Raw genomic sequence first — 14,853 nt, forward strand, 5'->3', positions numbered from 1 at the left:
CACGTCTCCCCCCATCCCCCCATCGCCCACCCCCATCACCCACTTGCACAGGGAATGTTCCGGCCAGCGCCCGCATTGGTGGTGGGGGACGTGCATTTTACTTCAGGAGCATCTGCACAGCTTTAATTTTTATATGGAATATACACTATTTTCATTAACAAGCAATAATAAATTTTTCTTTAGAGAAAGCATTTTTAACTACAACCTTGACCTCCCCACTGGGTTCCAGATTCACACATCCCAGTCTCCTGTCTCCAGACATCTCAGACCCGACAGAGCCCGAACCGCCTCCCAGTGTGCCCCACACCATCAGCTCCCCTCAGCCCCCACTGCTGTGCCCACCTGTGCTCAGGGCAAGCCCTGGAGGCCGGCCTGGGTCCCCTTCCTTCCTCACTGGCACCTCCAACACAATGCCGAGGCCTGTTAGTGCAGCCTCCAAACACACCCCAAGAGCACCCTGACAGCACTCTTGCACCCCAGTAGCCCCCTATATCCTGACAGCACGCTGCACCATGACAGCACCCCTGCCTGCTCCACTGCCGAAACACTCTCTAAACCTTAGCAGATGCACTCCTGGAAGGCTGGCCCCCCGCCGTGCAGGGACAGCGAGGTGTCCACTGAGCTGACATCCCTGGCTGTGCCTGGCTGTGCGCAATCAGAGGAACTTAAGTTCCCACCAGGCTTCAAGGCCCAGCCCAACCCTCGCCTCTCGCCCTCAGATCCAGCCACGTGGGCCTCCTGAAGCTTCTGCAAATAGGCCACGCTTAGTCCCGCACAGCAGCTCAAGGTTGAGGGTCCTCTGCCTGACCCTCCCACGCGGGTCTCTCCTTGAGGGCGGGCGCGCACACACACACGCACACACAGGCCCTGGCCTCTCTCCATACCCTGACCCATTTTGTTTTCCTGACCTCCTCCCAGGTCTGTTTACCTGTCTGCTCTATGAGGGCTAGGAGCTCTGACTCCTCCGTGGGACCCCCAACTCCTAGCACAGAACTGGCACCAAGTACGCGCTTACGGTATTTTTGGAATTAACTCGCTATATCATCTTCGGATACACTATTCCGCGGTCGTTTTCAGTAGATGTAATCCCGTAAGCAAAGCCCCACCCCCACAAATAATACTAACAGGAATCATTATGTCTCTGAGAGCTTGGAAATGAGGCGGACGACCCAGGCCGGGCCCGCGGGGAGGAGCGCGCGCCGGCGCCCGCGTTCGCGCCGCCGCCTCGCCGCCCAACGTCACAGAGCTGCACCTGGGGAAAGCGCGGCCGGCTCCGCCCCCTGCCCTCCGTCCGGCCCTGCGCAGGCCCCGCCCCGCCCCATCCGGCCCCGCCCCTCCGCCCGGTCCGGCGCCGCTCTGCCCCGCCGGCTCCCCGCGCCCCGCCAGCCATGGTGAACCTGGGCCTGTCCCGGGTGGACGACGCCGTGGCCAGCAAGCACCCGGTGAGAAGGCTGGCCTGCGACGCGGGCCCCTGACCTCAGAAGCTGACCTGAGCGGGGCGGGGGCCTCGGTGGGAGTGCCCTTATCAGGGAAGAGAAGAGGGACAGAGGTGGGGGACCCTCTTGCTGTGGAGATCGAGGCATCCTGGGTGGGCATGGGGGCAGGTGGGATGTGTCCAGGCCCCCAGGGCCTCACGATGAGTGGTCCCCTCCCCCAGGGCCGGAGTGTGCCCAAAGGAGGGACGGGGAACTGAGCCTTCAACCCCCTCCCCCATCCCAGGGACTGGGGGAGTATGCCGCGTGCCAGTCGAACGCCTTCATGAAGGGCATTTTCACCTTTGTCACAGGTAGGCTGGGTCCAGGTGTCTGTCCTTGGGGTGTGAAGAGACCTCACCCTCCTGTCTCACCCTGACTCCCCAGCAGGTGGCGCCAGGTCGCCAGCCCGCAGTGCTCGGAGCCTGGCAGGTGCCGCGAGCACTTAGGCCGAGAGCCCCGGTGGTCCCCTGGCCAGCCCCGTGGACGGGCTGGCTGACGTGGACCATGGCTCTTGGCAGGCACCGGTGCGACCGTCGGCCTGCAGATGCTCGTTCAGAGGAAGTTTCCGTACCCCTTTCAGTGGAACGTGCTGGTGGCCGTGGGTGGGTACTTCAGGGCTGGTGCCTGGGGCCCCTGAAATGCACCCCCGTTGCCGCTGGCTCTTCAGCAGAAGTGGATCCCACTAGGGGTGGGGGGGCTGTGGTTCCGGGCATCCCTGCCTCCGGGGATGGGGCTCCAGTTCTCAGTGGGAGCCCTGCTGGACCCCACCACTCCCATCTGCCCGGAACAAGCCTGCACCCTGCTCCCTTCCCCTGACAAGTGCAGAGGCCCTGGCCCCCTGCCCACTGGCCCCTGCCCCCCACTCCCCAGTCGCAGGCTCAGTGGCCAGCTACTGGGTGACCCGAGTGGAGTCGCAGAAATGCAGCAACCTCTGGCTCTTCCTGGAGACAGGGCAGCTCCCCAAAGACATGGACACAGGTGAGGGTCCCGGGGGCAGCAGGACGCAGAACCAAGGCTCCAGTGCCCGGGCCCAAGGTGTAGGCGGGACAGGCCTGTCCCCTTGACACGCGTGTGGGGGTGGGGGCTGGAGGGAGGGGGCCTGCGGCAGACAGAACTTCCAGGCCCTTGTGCAGGAGGAAGACCCAGGAGGGGCTGGGTGGCCCTGGGCGAGTGCAGAGTGAGGAGGGCGGGCACCCCAAGAAGAGCGGCCAGATTGAGAGGCCCCGCATTGGACACCAAGCTGATTGATCTCAAGCCTGGCCTCCACTGCCTGCATCCCTCCTGTTACGGGCCTCAGTTTTTGCCCTGGTAAAATGGGCACAGGGACCAGGAGCAGCTTTGGGGTGTGGTTCTAGCTGTCTCCCTTTGCCTCTTACAGATCGGCACAGCTAGGAGAGCTCCAGCCAGGGCACAGAAGACCTGGGGCCGGAGAGTTCTAGAGCACAGCCCTCAGCACCTCTGCACCCGAGGCTGGCCTCCCCACACCCATGTCCCCTGCACACATGCATGGCCATCTCTGTCAGACCTGAGCAAACTGCTCCTGCCCAGCCTGGACGCCCAGAAGGTCAGACCAGGAGGTGCTGCCCCTGGGGTGGCTGGCCTCCTTCAGGGCAGCGAGAAGCGTGGTGGACACAGAGCTGGAGAAGAGCAGGCCTGTCTCATGCATGTTTGGGGGTGGCAGCTCTGGGGTGGGGGGTTGGGCCTTCTGCACTTCCTGCTGCTGATATGCCCTTTCTGACCCCTGCATCCCCCCGCCCACCCCAGTCAGAGCCGACAGCTTCTGCTGGGGGTTGTGGGACTAATAAACGCTTTCCCGCTTCCCGCCTGAGTTCTAAAGCAGTTGGGAAGCAAGTCAGAGCAGTAAGAAGATGAGAGAAATGTCACCTCGGTACCATACAGCTGATTGGAGGAGGTGCCAGGGCAGTTCCTAACACTGAACCCCAGAATTCGACACTCTGGGCAGCCCATGGGCCCTCCACGCGGGGCTGTGCTTCTGCACCACCTGGCGCAGAGAAGCAGAGCAGACGGTGTGCAGCCAGGCAGCACCCGGCTTCCAGGAGACCAGGGACAGGAAGTGGCCGTGCCCACCTGCCTATCATTGCAAACCCACCTATCAGATTAAGTCACTTCTCCCCCGGGGAGGAGGAAGTGAGGGGTTCAGGGGACCAGAGTCAGCTTACTGGAGCTCTGTCCACATGGAGGAGTGTTCCTGGGTGGGCAAGACTGCCCACCTCACCCACCCGCAACAGAGGGAGAGGCAGAGATTATATAAAACCTGGGCAAATCCATCGTCCTTTATAAGCAGGCTTCCCGGTAACACTGAAGGCACACAGGGCCGCGCTGCTCCAGCCCCAGCTCCGCCCCTGCGCCTGCTGACCTAGCCAGTCATGCAAAAGAACATCTACTGCACACTCACTATGCACCAGGGAATCTGTTCGTGGGAAGGCAAAATGACAGGAAGCCCAAGATAACCATGGCATAAGCAAGCTAGAGTTCTCATTTTCTTTCATGGAAAAGTTCAAGTGGGTGGTCTGGGGCTGTGTGGAGTCAGGGACCCAGGCTTCTTTTAGCGTGTTCCGTGCTGTAACGGCCCTCATTCCAAATCCACCTCATGGTCCCAGGCAGCTGTGCTGGCTCCGGCCATCAGGTCTTCATCCCTGTCAACAGGAAAGAGAAAGGGGGAGGAGGAGGGCAGTTCACTCACTTCTCTGAACACTCCATTGGCTAGAACTAAGTCACGTGGGACGCCTAGTGCAAAGGCACCTGGGAGGGCAGCTTGCTCTGGGCAGCCACGTGCCCACTAAAATTCAGGGGTTCTCCATTGGAGGAAAGGAGAACCAGTATTGGGGGACAGGCTCTGCCTCACACCCTGGGAGAGCACGGGCATCAGGGGAATAGACCCTGCCCATGGCAGGCCCTCCCAACCCCCTGAGGGAAAGACCTGGGCTCAGAGGGAGGGCAGAGGGTGAACTTGGAGTTTCAGAGGGGACTGGACTCACTTTTTAAAAACTGAGAGTGACCAGAAAAGTAAAGGATCTGTGTGAGAGGTCACAGAGAAAGATGGCTGCTGTAACTGCACATGGGTGAAGACTATTGTTAGGGCTGAAATGTGTCTCCCCCATACTCACAGTTTGCAGCCCTAGCCCCCAGGACCTCAGAATATGACTGCATTTGGAGACAGGACCTTTGAAGGGGTGATTAAGTTAAAATGGGGATGGGCCCTCATCCAGTCTGACTGGTGCGCTTATAAGAGAAGGCGATTAGGACACAGGTGAGTACAGGGGAAAGACCCCATGAGGACATGGCCGTCTACAAGCCTGGGAGAGACGCCTCAGGAGAAACCAGCCCTGCTGACACCTTGATCTCAGACTTCCAGCCTCCAGGATGCGAGACAATAAATTTCTGTTGTTTAAGCTGCCCAGTCTGTGGTGCTTTTTAGCAAACTCATGCAGGTTGGAAGAAGTAACCCATCTGATGTGCACCCTTGGAACCCCAGGCTTGGGCCACATGGCTGTAAGGGAAGCTTGTGCTGGGGGTGCAGAGGGAGGGGACTAACTCCTCCTGGAGTAAGTGACAGCTAAAGCTGGACCCAGGACTTCCCCAGGGAAGTGGGGGTGGAGCAGGGAAGGTCAGGGAGAGATGGGGTAGTCAGGGCCGAGGCTGGGGGTCTCACGAGCCAGGTCACCAGGGTTGGAGTTTGAACTTGGGGTGGGGTAAAGGAATGGAGACCCTGTAGGCAGTGAGCAGTCAGAAGTTTTAGGAGGCTCAGTGGAGGACACTGGGGGTGTGGGGGGATGGGGAGGGTGCAGTGGGGCCACTGGGGTGCAGTGTCGCCACCGTGGGGTGCAGTGCCACCGCCAATCACCTCCCTGTGGAAGAAAGCTGCCTTGACCAAGGTATCACACTTGAGCGGAGAGCAGCCACGAGACTCGTATCCAGGAGAGCAACCCCAAGGCTGGCTGGGGGCAGAGGGTGGGGTCGTGGGGTGGGCCAGGAATTACTGGGTTCCCTGGGCGTTGAGAACCTCAGCCCCCGTCACAATGGGCCAAGATTCCAGGGACAATCTGAACTGTGGTTCTGCGGGGCAGGCTCAGCACAGAGAGGGTGGGAGGTGCGGACGGGCCCTGGAGGACCCAGTGGGCCACCATGAGGATTCGTAGTGAGGCAGAGATGGAGGAGCAGATCCGGGAGCTGAAGACCATCACTCGGCTCCAGGGTGCGGCTGCCGCTGGGGTGACCCAGGGGCTCCGGGGATCCTGGGTGCAGGACTTACGATCTTAACACAGGGACAGTCCAGGGCATATGGACTGGGGGCCACTCGACTGCTCACCCCCAAACAGAGCTGGGGGGAAGGGATAGGAGGGGTCTGCCATGCAGGGGGCAGGGGGAGGAGAAGCTGGGGGCTTCAAGGAGATTTGTGAGCATAGTGGCCTCAAAGCCAGAGGGGACAGGAGAGGATCCACCCACTTCTGTGGCTAGAGGGTCTGGAAGCAATCACAGGCCTGCCCGTCCCTGGTTTGCACCCCGCCCTCCCCACCTCCCAGCACTGCCGTCCACTGAGAGCCGTCCAGATGAGCACTGCTGAGCAGCGAAGCGGGCCCCCATGCAGGCTGGGAGGAAGGAGCGCGGCCTTGGAGACAGCAAACTCACGCCCCCACCTCTGTGCTCCCCGGCGTGGGGCCTACCCCACCCGGGAATCCCGGCCAGGCCCTTGGCCCTCGGCCTACGTCCTGGCTGCCCTGTCCCTCCACACAGAGCAATGTCGGGCGCTGCAGATCCAGGCGGTGAAGGAGACCACGGTCAAGAACAAGGCCACGCTGGCTGTCCTGCGCGGCAACATTCGCCGCGGGTCCCGCGAGTGGGCTTTGGCCAAGAAGGTGGACAGCGGGACCCTCCCTGTACCTGCTGGCTGGGGGGGGGGGGGGCGGGGGCGGGGCACGTGCTGAAACAGCCCCTCCCCCAACACAGGTGGACAGCAGGCACCTCCTCTCCTTTCCCCACTCTAAGCCCAACCATTCTGAAGCGGGGGGTGGGGGGGGCCAGTTTCCCCACCACCCACCTCAGAGGGCAGGGCCAGGGGCCCGACAGGGGTCCCTTTCCTGGGCTACCCCCTGCAGCAGCCATATAGGGGAGCCAGGGACCCGCCTCTCTGGACCCCCATCACATCGGAGCAGGGATGGCCCGGATGGGGTCCTTCAGCACTCTGCCCCTTGTAGCCCCAGGAGCTGGGGTCTTGCTGCTGGGCTAGCACATGGCAGAGGAGACCCGGGGAGAATCCCTGGAGGGGCCGGAGGCCGGGGGGCACGCAGAGGGGCCGGGGCCCCAGCTCAGCCGCCGCGTCCCACAGTACGACCAGCAGACCATCTCCAAGGCCTGCGGGAAGGACGTGCCCATGAGGCTGGCGCACAGCCGCTGCACCATGGAGGTAAGGCAGGAGGCGGGACCCCTCAGCCCCGCCCAGCCAGTGCACCCCCAACTAAACTACGATGTGGAGCCGGTGGGGAGCAGAGCGAGTTCCCAGCCCCAGCGTCCCTGTGGCGTTGCCACGGCTCCCTCCCCGCCCGCCCGGCGGCAGGAGCGCTCCGTGGCCCCTGAGCACCCACGCGCGGGGAGTGTCCTCCCCGACCCAGGTGGCGCGGGAGAAGCTGCGCAAGTACGTCTTCGACCGCGTGAATATGCACAACGTGCTGACCCACCTGGTGCGGCGGCGCGAGCAGAAGCTGGAGAGCATGCAGCTGGAGCTGGCCACCCTTAAGAACCAGCCCGAGGCCACCAAGGAGGAGCTGCGCATGCTGCAGGTGGCGGCGGGGAGCGGGGCGGGGCCTCCAGGGTGATGGGGCGGGGCCACAGGAGGAGAGGGGCGGGGCCCTGTGGAAGGGCGGGACTAGATGAATGAGGCCCCCTTGGAAGAAAGCCCAGCCCCGCCCCCGCCGGCCTCTGCACTCCCAGGTGGCCTGTCCCCACGCACCCTCAACGTGCCTTTCCTCCCCGCCCAGGTCATCCGTCAGCTGGAGAACAACATAGAAAAGACGATGGTCAAGATCACCACAAGCCAGAATATCCACCTGCTGTACGTGGACCTGCTGGACCACCTGAGAAAAGTGAGCCCCCTCACCCCACACCCTGAGACCGAGACCACATCCCGGTCCCAGGGAGCCCAGCTGGCCAGGAGGGGCGGGAATCTCAGGCCCTAGCCTGTTCGCCGCCGGGCTGGAATCTCGGTGGGGGCGTGCCCTCCGGGTTAGGCCGCCCCGCAGGCGCGCAGCTCTCCTCCAGGCCGGGTGACCCCGAGAAAGGCTGAGCCCTGCTTTGGGCGCCAAGCTGAGCAGCGGCACCTTGTAGGTGGGAAACGTTCTTTCAAGAATTTATTTGCTACTCCAAAAAGGCATATCATGTGCTACATCAGAATTGTTTGTTTTTTGGTTTTTGGTTTTTTATAAATTTAGTGATTTATTGACTTATTTATTTTTGGCTGCTTGGGTCTTCGTCGACGCATGCAGGCTTTCTCTAGTTGTGGCGAGCGGGGGCTACTCTTCGTTGCGGTGCGCAGGCTTCTCATTGCAGTGGCTTCTCTTGTTGTGGAGCACAGGCTCTAGGTGTGCGGGCCTCAGTAGTTGTGGCTTGTGAGCTTCAGTAGTCGTGGCTCGTGGGCTCAGTAGTTTTGGCTCGCAGGGTCCAGAGTGCAGGCTCAGTAGCTGTGCTGCATGGGCTGAGTTGCTTCGCAGAATGTGGGATCTTCCTAGACCAGGGCTCAAACCCGTGTCCCCTGCATGGGCAGGTGGATTCTTAACCACTGCACCACCAGGGAAGTCCTGTTTGGGTTCTTTACTTTTTTTTTTTTTAATTTATTTTTTATTTTTGGTTGTGTTGGGTCTTCATTGCTGAGCACCGGCTTTCTCTAGTTGCGGCGAGCGGGGGCTGCTCTGTGTTACAGTGCACGGGTTTCTCATTGCGGTGGCTTCTCTTGTTGTGGACCACGGGCTCTAGGCGCACGGGCTCAGTAGTTGTGGCACATGGGCTTAGTTGCTCCGCGGCATGTGGGATCTTCCCAGACCAGGGCTCGAACCCATGTCCCCTGCATTGGCAGGCGGATTCTTAAGCACTGCGCCACCAGGGAAGCCCCCCTGTTTGGGTTCTTATTTGATGGTTTAGTGTTGTTTTTACGTTGCCCCATCGTTTCTCATCCCCTGGCTTCTGAGGCCAAGAGATGGGTCCTGCACCCTCAGAAGTCCCCTAACATCATCCAGGGCAAGCTGCCTCTGAGCAGGTCAGTAACCTCCGCTTGCTGCCCACCTCTTCCAAGCCAGCCACCCTGCTCCCTGCCAAGAAGGCCAGGGGGAAGCCCCCAGGGGCCGTGAGCCCTGCTGTGAGGCAACCCCCCTTCACTGGAGGCCCCCCTTGGCCCCCACGCAGAAGAGCACAGGCACCTGCCACAGGCCAGGTGGTGGAAGATGGGGAGGACGAGGACAGTCGGAGAGGAGGGCTGGAGGGTGGGTGCCAGGGTGCAAAGAGGAGCAGCTTGGCAGGTGGGGCCCGGAGAGAGAGGGAAGACTCCACCTTCATCCTGGGGCTGGGGGAGGGGAAGCCCTGGCGGGCAGTGTGGCCGGGAGGGTGACAGGTAGAAATGCGTTTGGAGGAGGGTGTGGGATGGGTGGGCATTGCAGCTCTTCGCAGCTGGGGTCATGTCCCCCAAATCCTGCCCAGCAGCACGCTGCTTTGTCCTCCAGCCTGTCCCTCTTGCCTCAGGCCCCGCGTCCTGGAGACTCACCTTGTGGCCCTGCCCACGTCTCCTTCCTGGGCCCACTCCGCCTCCCCACACCCCTTCCCACTCCGACTGCACTCTGGGGTCCAGCCCCTCCTTCGCCTGTATGCATTATGTCCTCCCAGTGGTACTTGCTTATATTTTCAGAACATATGCACTAAAAAAAAATAACTCCTGTGGTCATCTGCTTTTTTTTGGCCGCACGGCACGGCATGTGGGTTCTTAGTTCCCTGACCAGGGATCGAACCTGTACCCCCTGCAGTGGAAGCGCCAAGTCTTAACCACTGGAACACCAGGGAAGTCCCCCTTGCATTAAAAAAAAAAAAAAAAAAAGTGAAGATTCTACGTTGTAGTTATCAACAACAAAATACTAAGAGCCAAGATATATTGGACATTTATGAACCTGACCCTGTGCTAAATATACATCATTATACCTTCTCAATCCATCCTGACAGTGACCTCCTGAAAGAGCCATTATTACCTTACCTTTACACATGGCAAAACCCAGGTTAAGTGGCTTTCCTAAGGTCCCACGCTAGCTGGTCAGGTTACAGACTTGGCCTTGAGTCCTGAGTCTCTGACCCCACACCAGTGTTTTGAGCCTCTCTGCTTCACTTCAGACAGCAGCCAGCCTCCCGGGGTTTCACAGTCACCTCTCCCACGTGGTGGGACATCCCATCACAACTTCTTTGGAAGTGTCTCTGGACTCTGGCCCTGGGCAGTAAGAGAATCCACCAGGAAGATGCTGTTTTCCCTCCCAAAACATTTCCTTTCACCTGCTTTGGGCCCGGCTGGGGCCATAGGCCAGCCTATACTTGTCCTCTGGGCTCGCACGGTCCGGGGTGAGAGGTGGGGAGTAGGCGTGGTCCACTTTGGGGGCCAGAAGAGAACGAGGGAGGGGCCAGGGGAGCCTGTGGTTGGCCCGCAGCCCCTGGACTGTCAGGCTCTGTGCCCACCTGCCCTTGCCCTTCTGCTGCAGAAGCTGGCAGGATACCCCACAGAGCTGGACAAGCTGCAGAATCTCGTGGTTGACTACTGCTCGGAACTGTCGGACATGGCAATCATGTCCCAAGATGCCATGATGATTACGGATGAGGTCAAGGTGAGAGCAGGTCCCAGGCTGGGGGCCCTGCAGGGCTATCTCTTGAAACTGTCTGGCCCAGGGTCCGTCGGGACACCCCCATGCCCACACCCCCTGTCATCACTGGAGGAGTCCAGTGGCTGCCCTGCCGGCCTGCTTGCCTTACCGCCTGTGAGCCTGGGCAGAGGGGGTCCCACCAGGCACAGAAGCCACGAGGTAGACAGAGAAGGCAGAGAATTGACCTGGACGGGGCAGGTGCCACCCCTTCACCCACTCTGTGCCGAGGCCCTTGCCAGGCCAGCCTGCCCCCTCCTCATGAAGTGCGGCCGCCCTGGGGTTCAGACCTTCTCAGGAAGGCAGTGAGTGGCGGATTCTGGGGGTTGGAGGTTGGGCAACACAGTCTTGGGGTGTAACAGGGCCAAAAGGAGGCGCGTGGGCTGGAGCCTGTGTGGGCAGCAGGTGGCGGGGCTGCAGTGGCGGCCCTCCTAACCTGGAGCCCTGGGAGGAGATGGGGGGAGACGGGATCAGGTTCGTGTCTCCAAACGGGTGTGCTCTGGCTGCAGAGACTGGAGGGGACCAGGGCCAAGACGCTGGTCACTTGGGCCAGCCCAGTGGTGGAGGTGGGCGGCCGAACTCGGACGGAGCCGAGAAGCCTTTAAGAGGTCAGCCCGATGGGGGGTGGGGCGAGTGAGACGTGCAGGCAAGGGCAGAGCATGGCATCCAGGATGCGTGAGCAGGCACAGACAGACCGTGGATTTAGCCACCACCGCGGGATGTGCTGGGAGACAGGAGGTCTGGGGGAAGATGATGAGTTTGTGTTTAGACACGTGGAATCCACTCTAGTGAGTTCTAAGGGGAGCCGGCAGAGGCAGCGGAGGACCGGAGCTGGAGAGAGAAATCTGTGAGGCACGTCCCAGGCGGTCCCTGAGCCTATGGCTGCAGCCGGAGTGACCCCAGCTGGAGGGGTGTAACGAACGCCAGGGAAGGCTCAGAGGCCAGGCAGGAGGGGGGCGTCCCAGAGGAGGGCAGATCGCACGGGGGAGGGTGATGGTCGCAGGCGCAGCGTCCCAGATCAGGGGGACGGGGCCTGACACTGACGCTGGCTCAGCACCCCGCGTGGCCTTGGTGGGACAGACCCCCGCCCCGCTTCCTGTGTCCCCAGATGAACATGAGGCAAGGGGAGGCCACCTTCATCAAGGAACGCCAGGCACGGGAGAACCGGCTGAACCAGCAGAAGAAGCTCATTGACAAGATCCACACCAAGGAGACCAGCGAGAAATACCGCCGGGTGAGTCCGGGCCACGCCAGCCACAGCAGCCCCTGCCCCAAGAGGACCCCCCTCACCTCCTCCTCCCCCTCCTCAGGGCCGGCAGGACTTGCACTTCCCCTCCAACCTGATGGGTCCCGAAACTCTGAAAGGTAAACGCTCAGCTCCCGCCGCCCCAGCCAGGGTCCCGAGAGGTGGGTCACCGTGAGGTGGGGGTAACCTGCGGGGGCCGGGGTGAGGGAGACCGACGAGCCCCGGCCCCGCCCTGGCTAGACCTGCACCGGTGCACACCAGCGGTCACAGCGCACGCTTCAAGGTGCTGCTGCCGGCTCTAGGCTCTTGGCCAGGGGTGGCTGAGCCCCCGGCTTCTCAGCTGTAAAATGCACTCGGCGATGCCCCCTGGCACCCCCGAGCCGCCTCTGAGAAGCCCCCCTAAGCCCCCCTCTGCCAGGCCGCTTTTGGTCCTCCTCTGGATGGAGCTGCCTTGGGGCATCCCTCGAGGGCTGGCCGAGGGGGGAGCCAGTTAAGGCGAAGGCGACTCTGACGGGTACCCAGCTCTTGCGTGGCCTCCCCTGACGACGTATGGGGGCATCCGACGGCCCCGCGCAGAGCTCCCACAGCATTCCTGCATGCCGGCTGACCTTCCCTCTGGTGTGCCCAGTGAGGAGAAGGGAGACCTCCAAGGCTGATATCGAATACCAGACGGACGTGACGGCTTTGGTGGAGAAAGTCAAGACTGCTGTGCGGTGCTCTCACCTCTGGGTACTGCTCCCTGGCACTTCTGGGGTGTGGGCAGAAGGACGGGTGGGGACCCTGCCCAAGCCCAAGGCCCAGCTGAGCTGGGCCAGGCTCTGCAGACACCTTCTGCGTGAATGGACACACAAAGCAGCGGCCCCACAGCTCAGCGTAGCGGGCGCTCCAGGGACGCAGCTGGCAAATCCGAGCCGTGCTCCGGGGGCTGCACAGAGCCTGCTGGAATTTGAGGCTCAAACCCCGAGGAGGTGGCCTTCACCTCTTAACTCCTTCCCCTTCCCAAACCAACAGCATCCTGACGAGCAGCTGCCTCTCCACCCCACCCGCTTTATTTTAATCCGCCCTGGATTTATTATTAGTAAGCCTTCAGCTCCTGTCCATGGTCCTGACGTAAGCTTGTCCACCCTCGGACGAGTGACTCAAAGCCACGCAGTCTCTTGGCGGTGGTCTCTCTGGCTCTTCCTTGGGGTCAGCTGGCCCCTCTGCCTGTCATGAGGGTGACACACACAGAGGGCCTCACAGGTCCTCAACACCCAGCCACGGTCAATGTTACTGACCACTGGGAGCCAGAAGAACAAGCTCCCTCCTGGCTCACACTGGCTCCTCGCCCCACTGGTCCCGCCAGGACATCGCCGGCCGGTTCCTGGCTCAGAGCAACACGGAGGAGAACCTGGAGCTGCAGATGGCAGACTGTGAGGGGAGGCGGGCGCAGCTGGAGGCCGTGATGAAGGAGCTGGAGATGAAGGAGGTGATGCTCAAGATCCACCAGACGCCCAGCTCCATCAGGTACCCGGGGGCCCCTGACTTTCTCCTCACTAACGGCCCCGTGGCTGGCACCAGGCTCGGAGCTGAGCGCGCCCGCTGCCGAGGGGCCCCAAGTGCCCGCCTCTGAGCTCCTGAGCCCGAATTAGCACAGCGCCCGCTCGGGACTCCGCTACCTTGCCCTCGGTCCGCTACCCACCTCCCTCATCCTCAACAGCGTGAAGTCTGTTGAGAAGAAAATGAAGGACATGCTGAAGGAGGAGGAAGACCGGCTGCAGCTGGCCCGCGCCAACATGGCCAAGAGCCAGAAGCTGCTGCTGACCATTCAAACCGGCATCGACAACCTCCACATCCGCCTGGTCGGCGTCCCCCTGCCCACGGCCCAGGTACCGGGGAAGCGTGGAGGAGCCCCCGGTACACAGGGTCCCCTGGAGGGGCCAGAGGGAGACGACTTGTTCCTCCTGGCCACAGAAAGAAGCGCTGCCCTCCGACACCCTGGATGTGCACAGCAAGCTGGCACACTGCGAGGAGAAGCTGCTGTACCTGGCTGACCGAGTGCAGATGCTGGCCAGGACAGAGGAGGTAGCCCTGGCCCGGGGGGTGCCCACACGCCCCGTGTGCCCTCGGAGCTGACAGTCCCCATGCCCTGCAGGTCCTCACGAAGGTGAGGGATGCCCTGGAGTCCTCGGCCCTGAAGGAGAAGCAGAACACCAGGATCAGCTTTGAGGAGATGGAGGAGGATGTCATAGGTACAGGCCGCCCAGCAGCTGGTGCTGGGCCTGAGCTGTGCAGAGGCAGAGGTTGGGGATGGCGCTTGCTGCATCTGACCAGGGCGGCCTGGAGGGACAGTGGGGGCTAAAGGGATGGAAGGGGTGTGTCAGTTGCACCCACAGGATTTTTAATTTATGGTGGTGACTTGGTGAAGTTAATGCCATTGAAAGAACTTACCACCTTTTGTGACACAGGGAGGCACCAGTGCCTGTAGGCAGGCAGGGGGGAAGGACTTGGCCAGGGCCCTTATTAGGGTTTCTGTGGGAAGGGCAAGGCAGGGCAGGGCACACAGCTTAAGATCTGCCCGTTCGAATAATTCCAGCAGGTTTGGGGCACAGGGGCTGTCCCCAGTTGCCTGGCACCTGGCCCTGGGTGATTCAGGCTTGGGGTGTGAGTTAGACAGAGGTGGTCGGGTGTGGGCTCTGGAAGGACTGGGCAAGCCCTGGTCTGTCTCTCTCCCTGGCTGCGCGAGACCCCAAATGCCAGAGCATCAGGGACACAGAAAGTAAGAAATATACGTCGTTGGTACAATTGGCCCTGCGGTGAACGGACGCCAGGGGACAATCCAGGATCTGGGGACCCTCGCGGGGCAGACGGGCTCCGGGCGCGGCTGCCCTCCCCCCCTCCTTTGCAGAAACTTTCCAGTTTGCCGATGTGGACCACAGTTACGTGCCTTCGCGGGCCGAGATCAAGAGGCAGGGCCAGCGGCTGATCGAGGGGAAGCTCAAAGTGGCCAAGAAGAAGAAGAAGTGACCGGAAGAGGAAGAACCCGCCTCGCCAGCACACCCCGCCCCCATGCTGTCATTGGTTACACAAATAAACTTTTTTCCAGGACTGCGGGGCACCTGAGGGGACGCAGATGTGGGGGACAGCGTTGGGAAGTCTGCGGGGAAGTGGGGTGTTCGGTGTGGATCTGGGCCCGAGGGTTCAGGGGTAAGAGTGAGTAGTGGGTACGGGCGGGGATGCGGACGGGGGTCTGGGC

At 61.6% G+C, this 14,853-nt stretch overlaps 2 protein-coding genes and 2 long non-coding RNA genes across 5 annotated transcripts; 2 read left to right on the forward strand and 2 right to left on the reverse strand.

Moving 5' to 3' along the window:
* The first annotated feature begins 1,326 nt into the window (after positions 1–1,326).
* On the forward strand, positions 1,327–3,296 carry TMEM141 (transmembrane protein 141). Its single transcript, XM_082401904.1, has 5 exons — positions 1,327–1,442; positions 1,720–1,786; positions 1,994–2,077; positions 2,346–2,453; positions 2,854–3,296. Exons 1-5 carry the CDS (start codon positions 1,389–1,391, stop codon positions 2,865–2,867), a joined length of 327 nt encoding a protein of 108 aa, XP_082258030.1. The 5' UTR covers positions 1,327–1,388; the 3' UTR covers positions 2,868–3,296.
* Positions 3,297–3,943: 647 nt separating this feature from the next.
* Positions 3,944–7,261, reverse strand: LOC309633291. The gene is made up of 2 exons (XR_014247412.1): positions 7,172–7,261; positions 3,944–4,132 (listed from the first exon to the last, which is right to left on the reverse strand). It is a non-coding gene; the product is annotated as an uncharacterized lncRNA (long non-coding RNA).
* CCDC183 (coiled-coil domain containing 183) lies at positions 5,462–14,705 on the forward strand. The gene is made up of 14 exons (XM_082401906.1): positions 5,462–5,691; positions 6,231–6,352; positions 6,823–6,900; positions 7,106–7,273; positions 7,472–7,576; positions 10,217–10,339; positions 11,481–11,606; positions 11,683–11,737; positions 12,247–12,347; positions 12,964–13,124; positions 13,318–13,486; positions 13,572–13,682; positions 13,753–13,849; positions 14,506–14,705. Exons 1-14 carry the CDS (start codon positions 5,622–5,624, stop codon positions 14,622–14,624), a joined length of 1,605 nt encoding a protein of 534 aa, XP_082258032.1. The 5' UTR covers positions 5,462–5,621; the 3' UTR covers positions 14,625–14,705.
* LOC309633289 lies at positions 12,382–14,608 on the reverse strand. 2 transcript variants are annotated; one of them, XR_014247409.1, is made up of 3 exons: positions 14,510–14,608; positions 13,644–13,791; positions 12,382–13,071 (listed from the first exon to the last, which is right to left on the reverse strand). It is a non-coding gene; the product is annotated as an uncharacterized lncRNA (long non-coding RNA). The 2 variants fall into 2 exon arrangements; XR_014247410.1 differs by having other exon boundaries at positions 14,545–14,605.
* Positions 14,706–14,853: the final 148 nt, after the last annotated feature.

This window comes from Balaenoptera borealis, assembly GCF_965194805.1.
Source record: "Balaenoptera borealis genome assembly, chromosome: 8".
NCBI lineage: Eukaryota > Metazoa > Chordata > Mammalia > Artiodactyla > Balaenopteridae > Balaenoptera > Balaenoptera borealis.

Excerpts from the sequence above, each read along its gene's own strand:
- TMEM141 (XM_082401904.1), top strand. The coding sequence starts at position 1,389 with ATGGTGAACCTGGGCCTGTCCCGGGTGGACGACGCCGTGGCCAGCAAG. Across the intron at positions 1,787-1,993 it reads CATTTTCACCTTTGTCACAG|GCACCGGTGCGACCGTCGGC; the intron begins GTAGGCTGGGTC and ends GGCTCTTGGCAG. Across the intron at positions 2,078-2,345 it reads GAACGTGCTGGTGGCCGTGG|TCGCAGGCTCAGTGGCCAGC; the intron begins GTGGGTACTTCA and ends CCCACTCCCCAG.
- CCDC183 (XM_082401906.1), top strand. The coding sequence starts at position 5,622 with ATGAGGATTCGTAGTGAGGCAGAGATGGAGGAGCAGATCCGGGAGCTG. Across the intron at positions 7,577-10,216 it reads TGCTGGACCACCTGAGAAAA|AAGCTGGCAGGATACCCCAC; the intron begins GTGAGCCCCCTC and ends CTTCTGCTGCAG. Across the intron at positions 10,340-11,480 it reads TGATTACGGATGAGGTCAAG|ATGAACATGAGGCAAGGGGA; the intron begins GTGAGAGCAGGT and ends CTGTGTCCCCAG.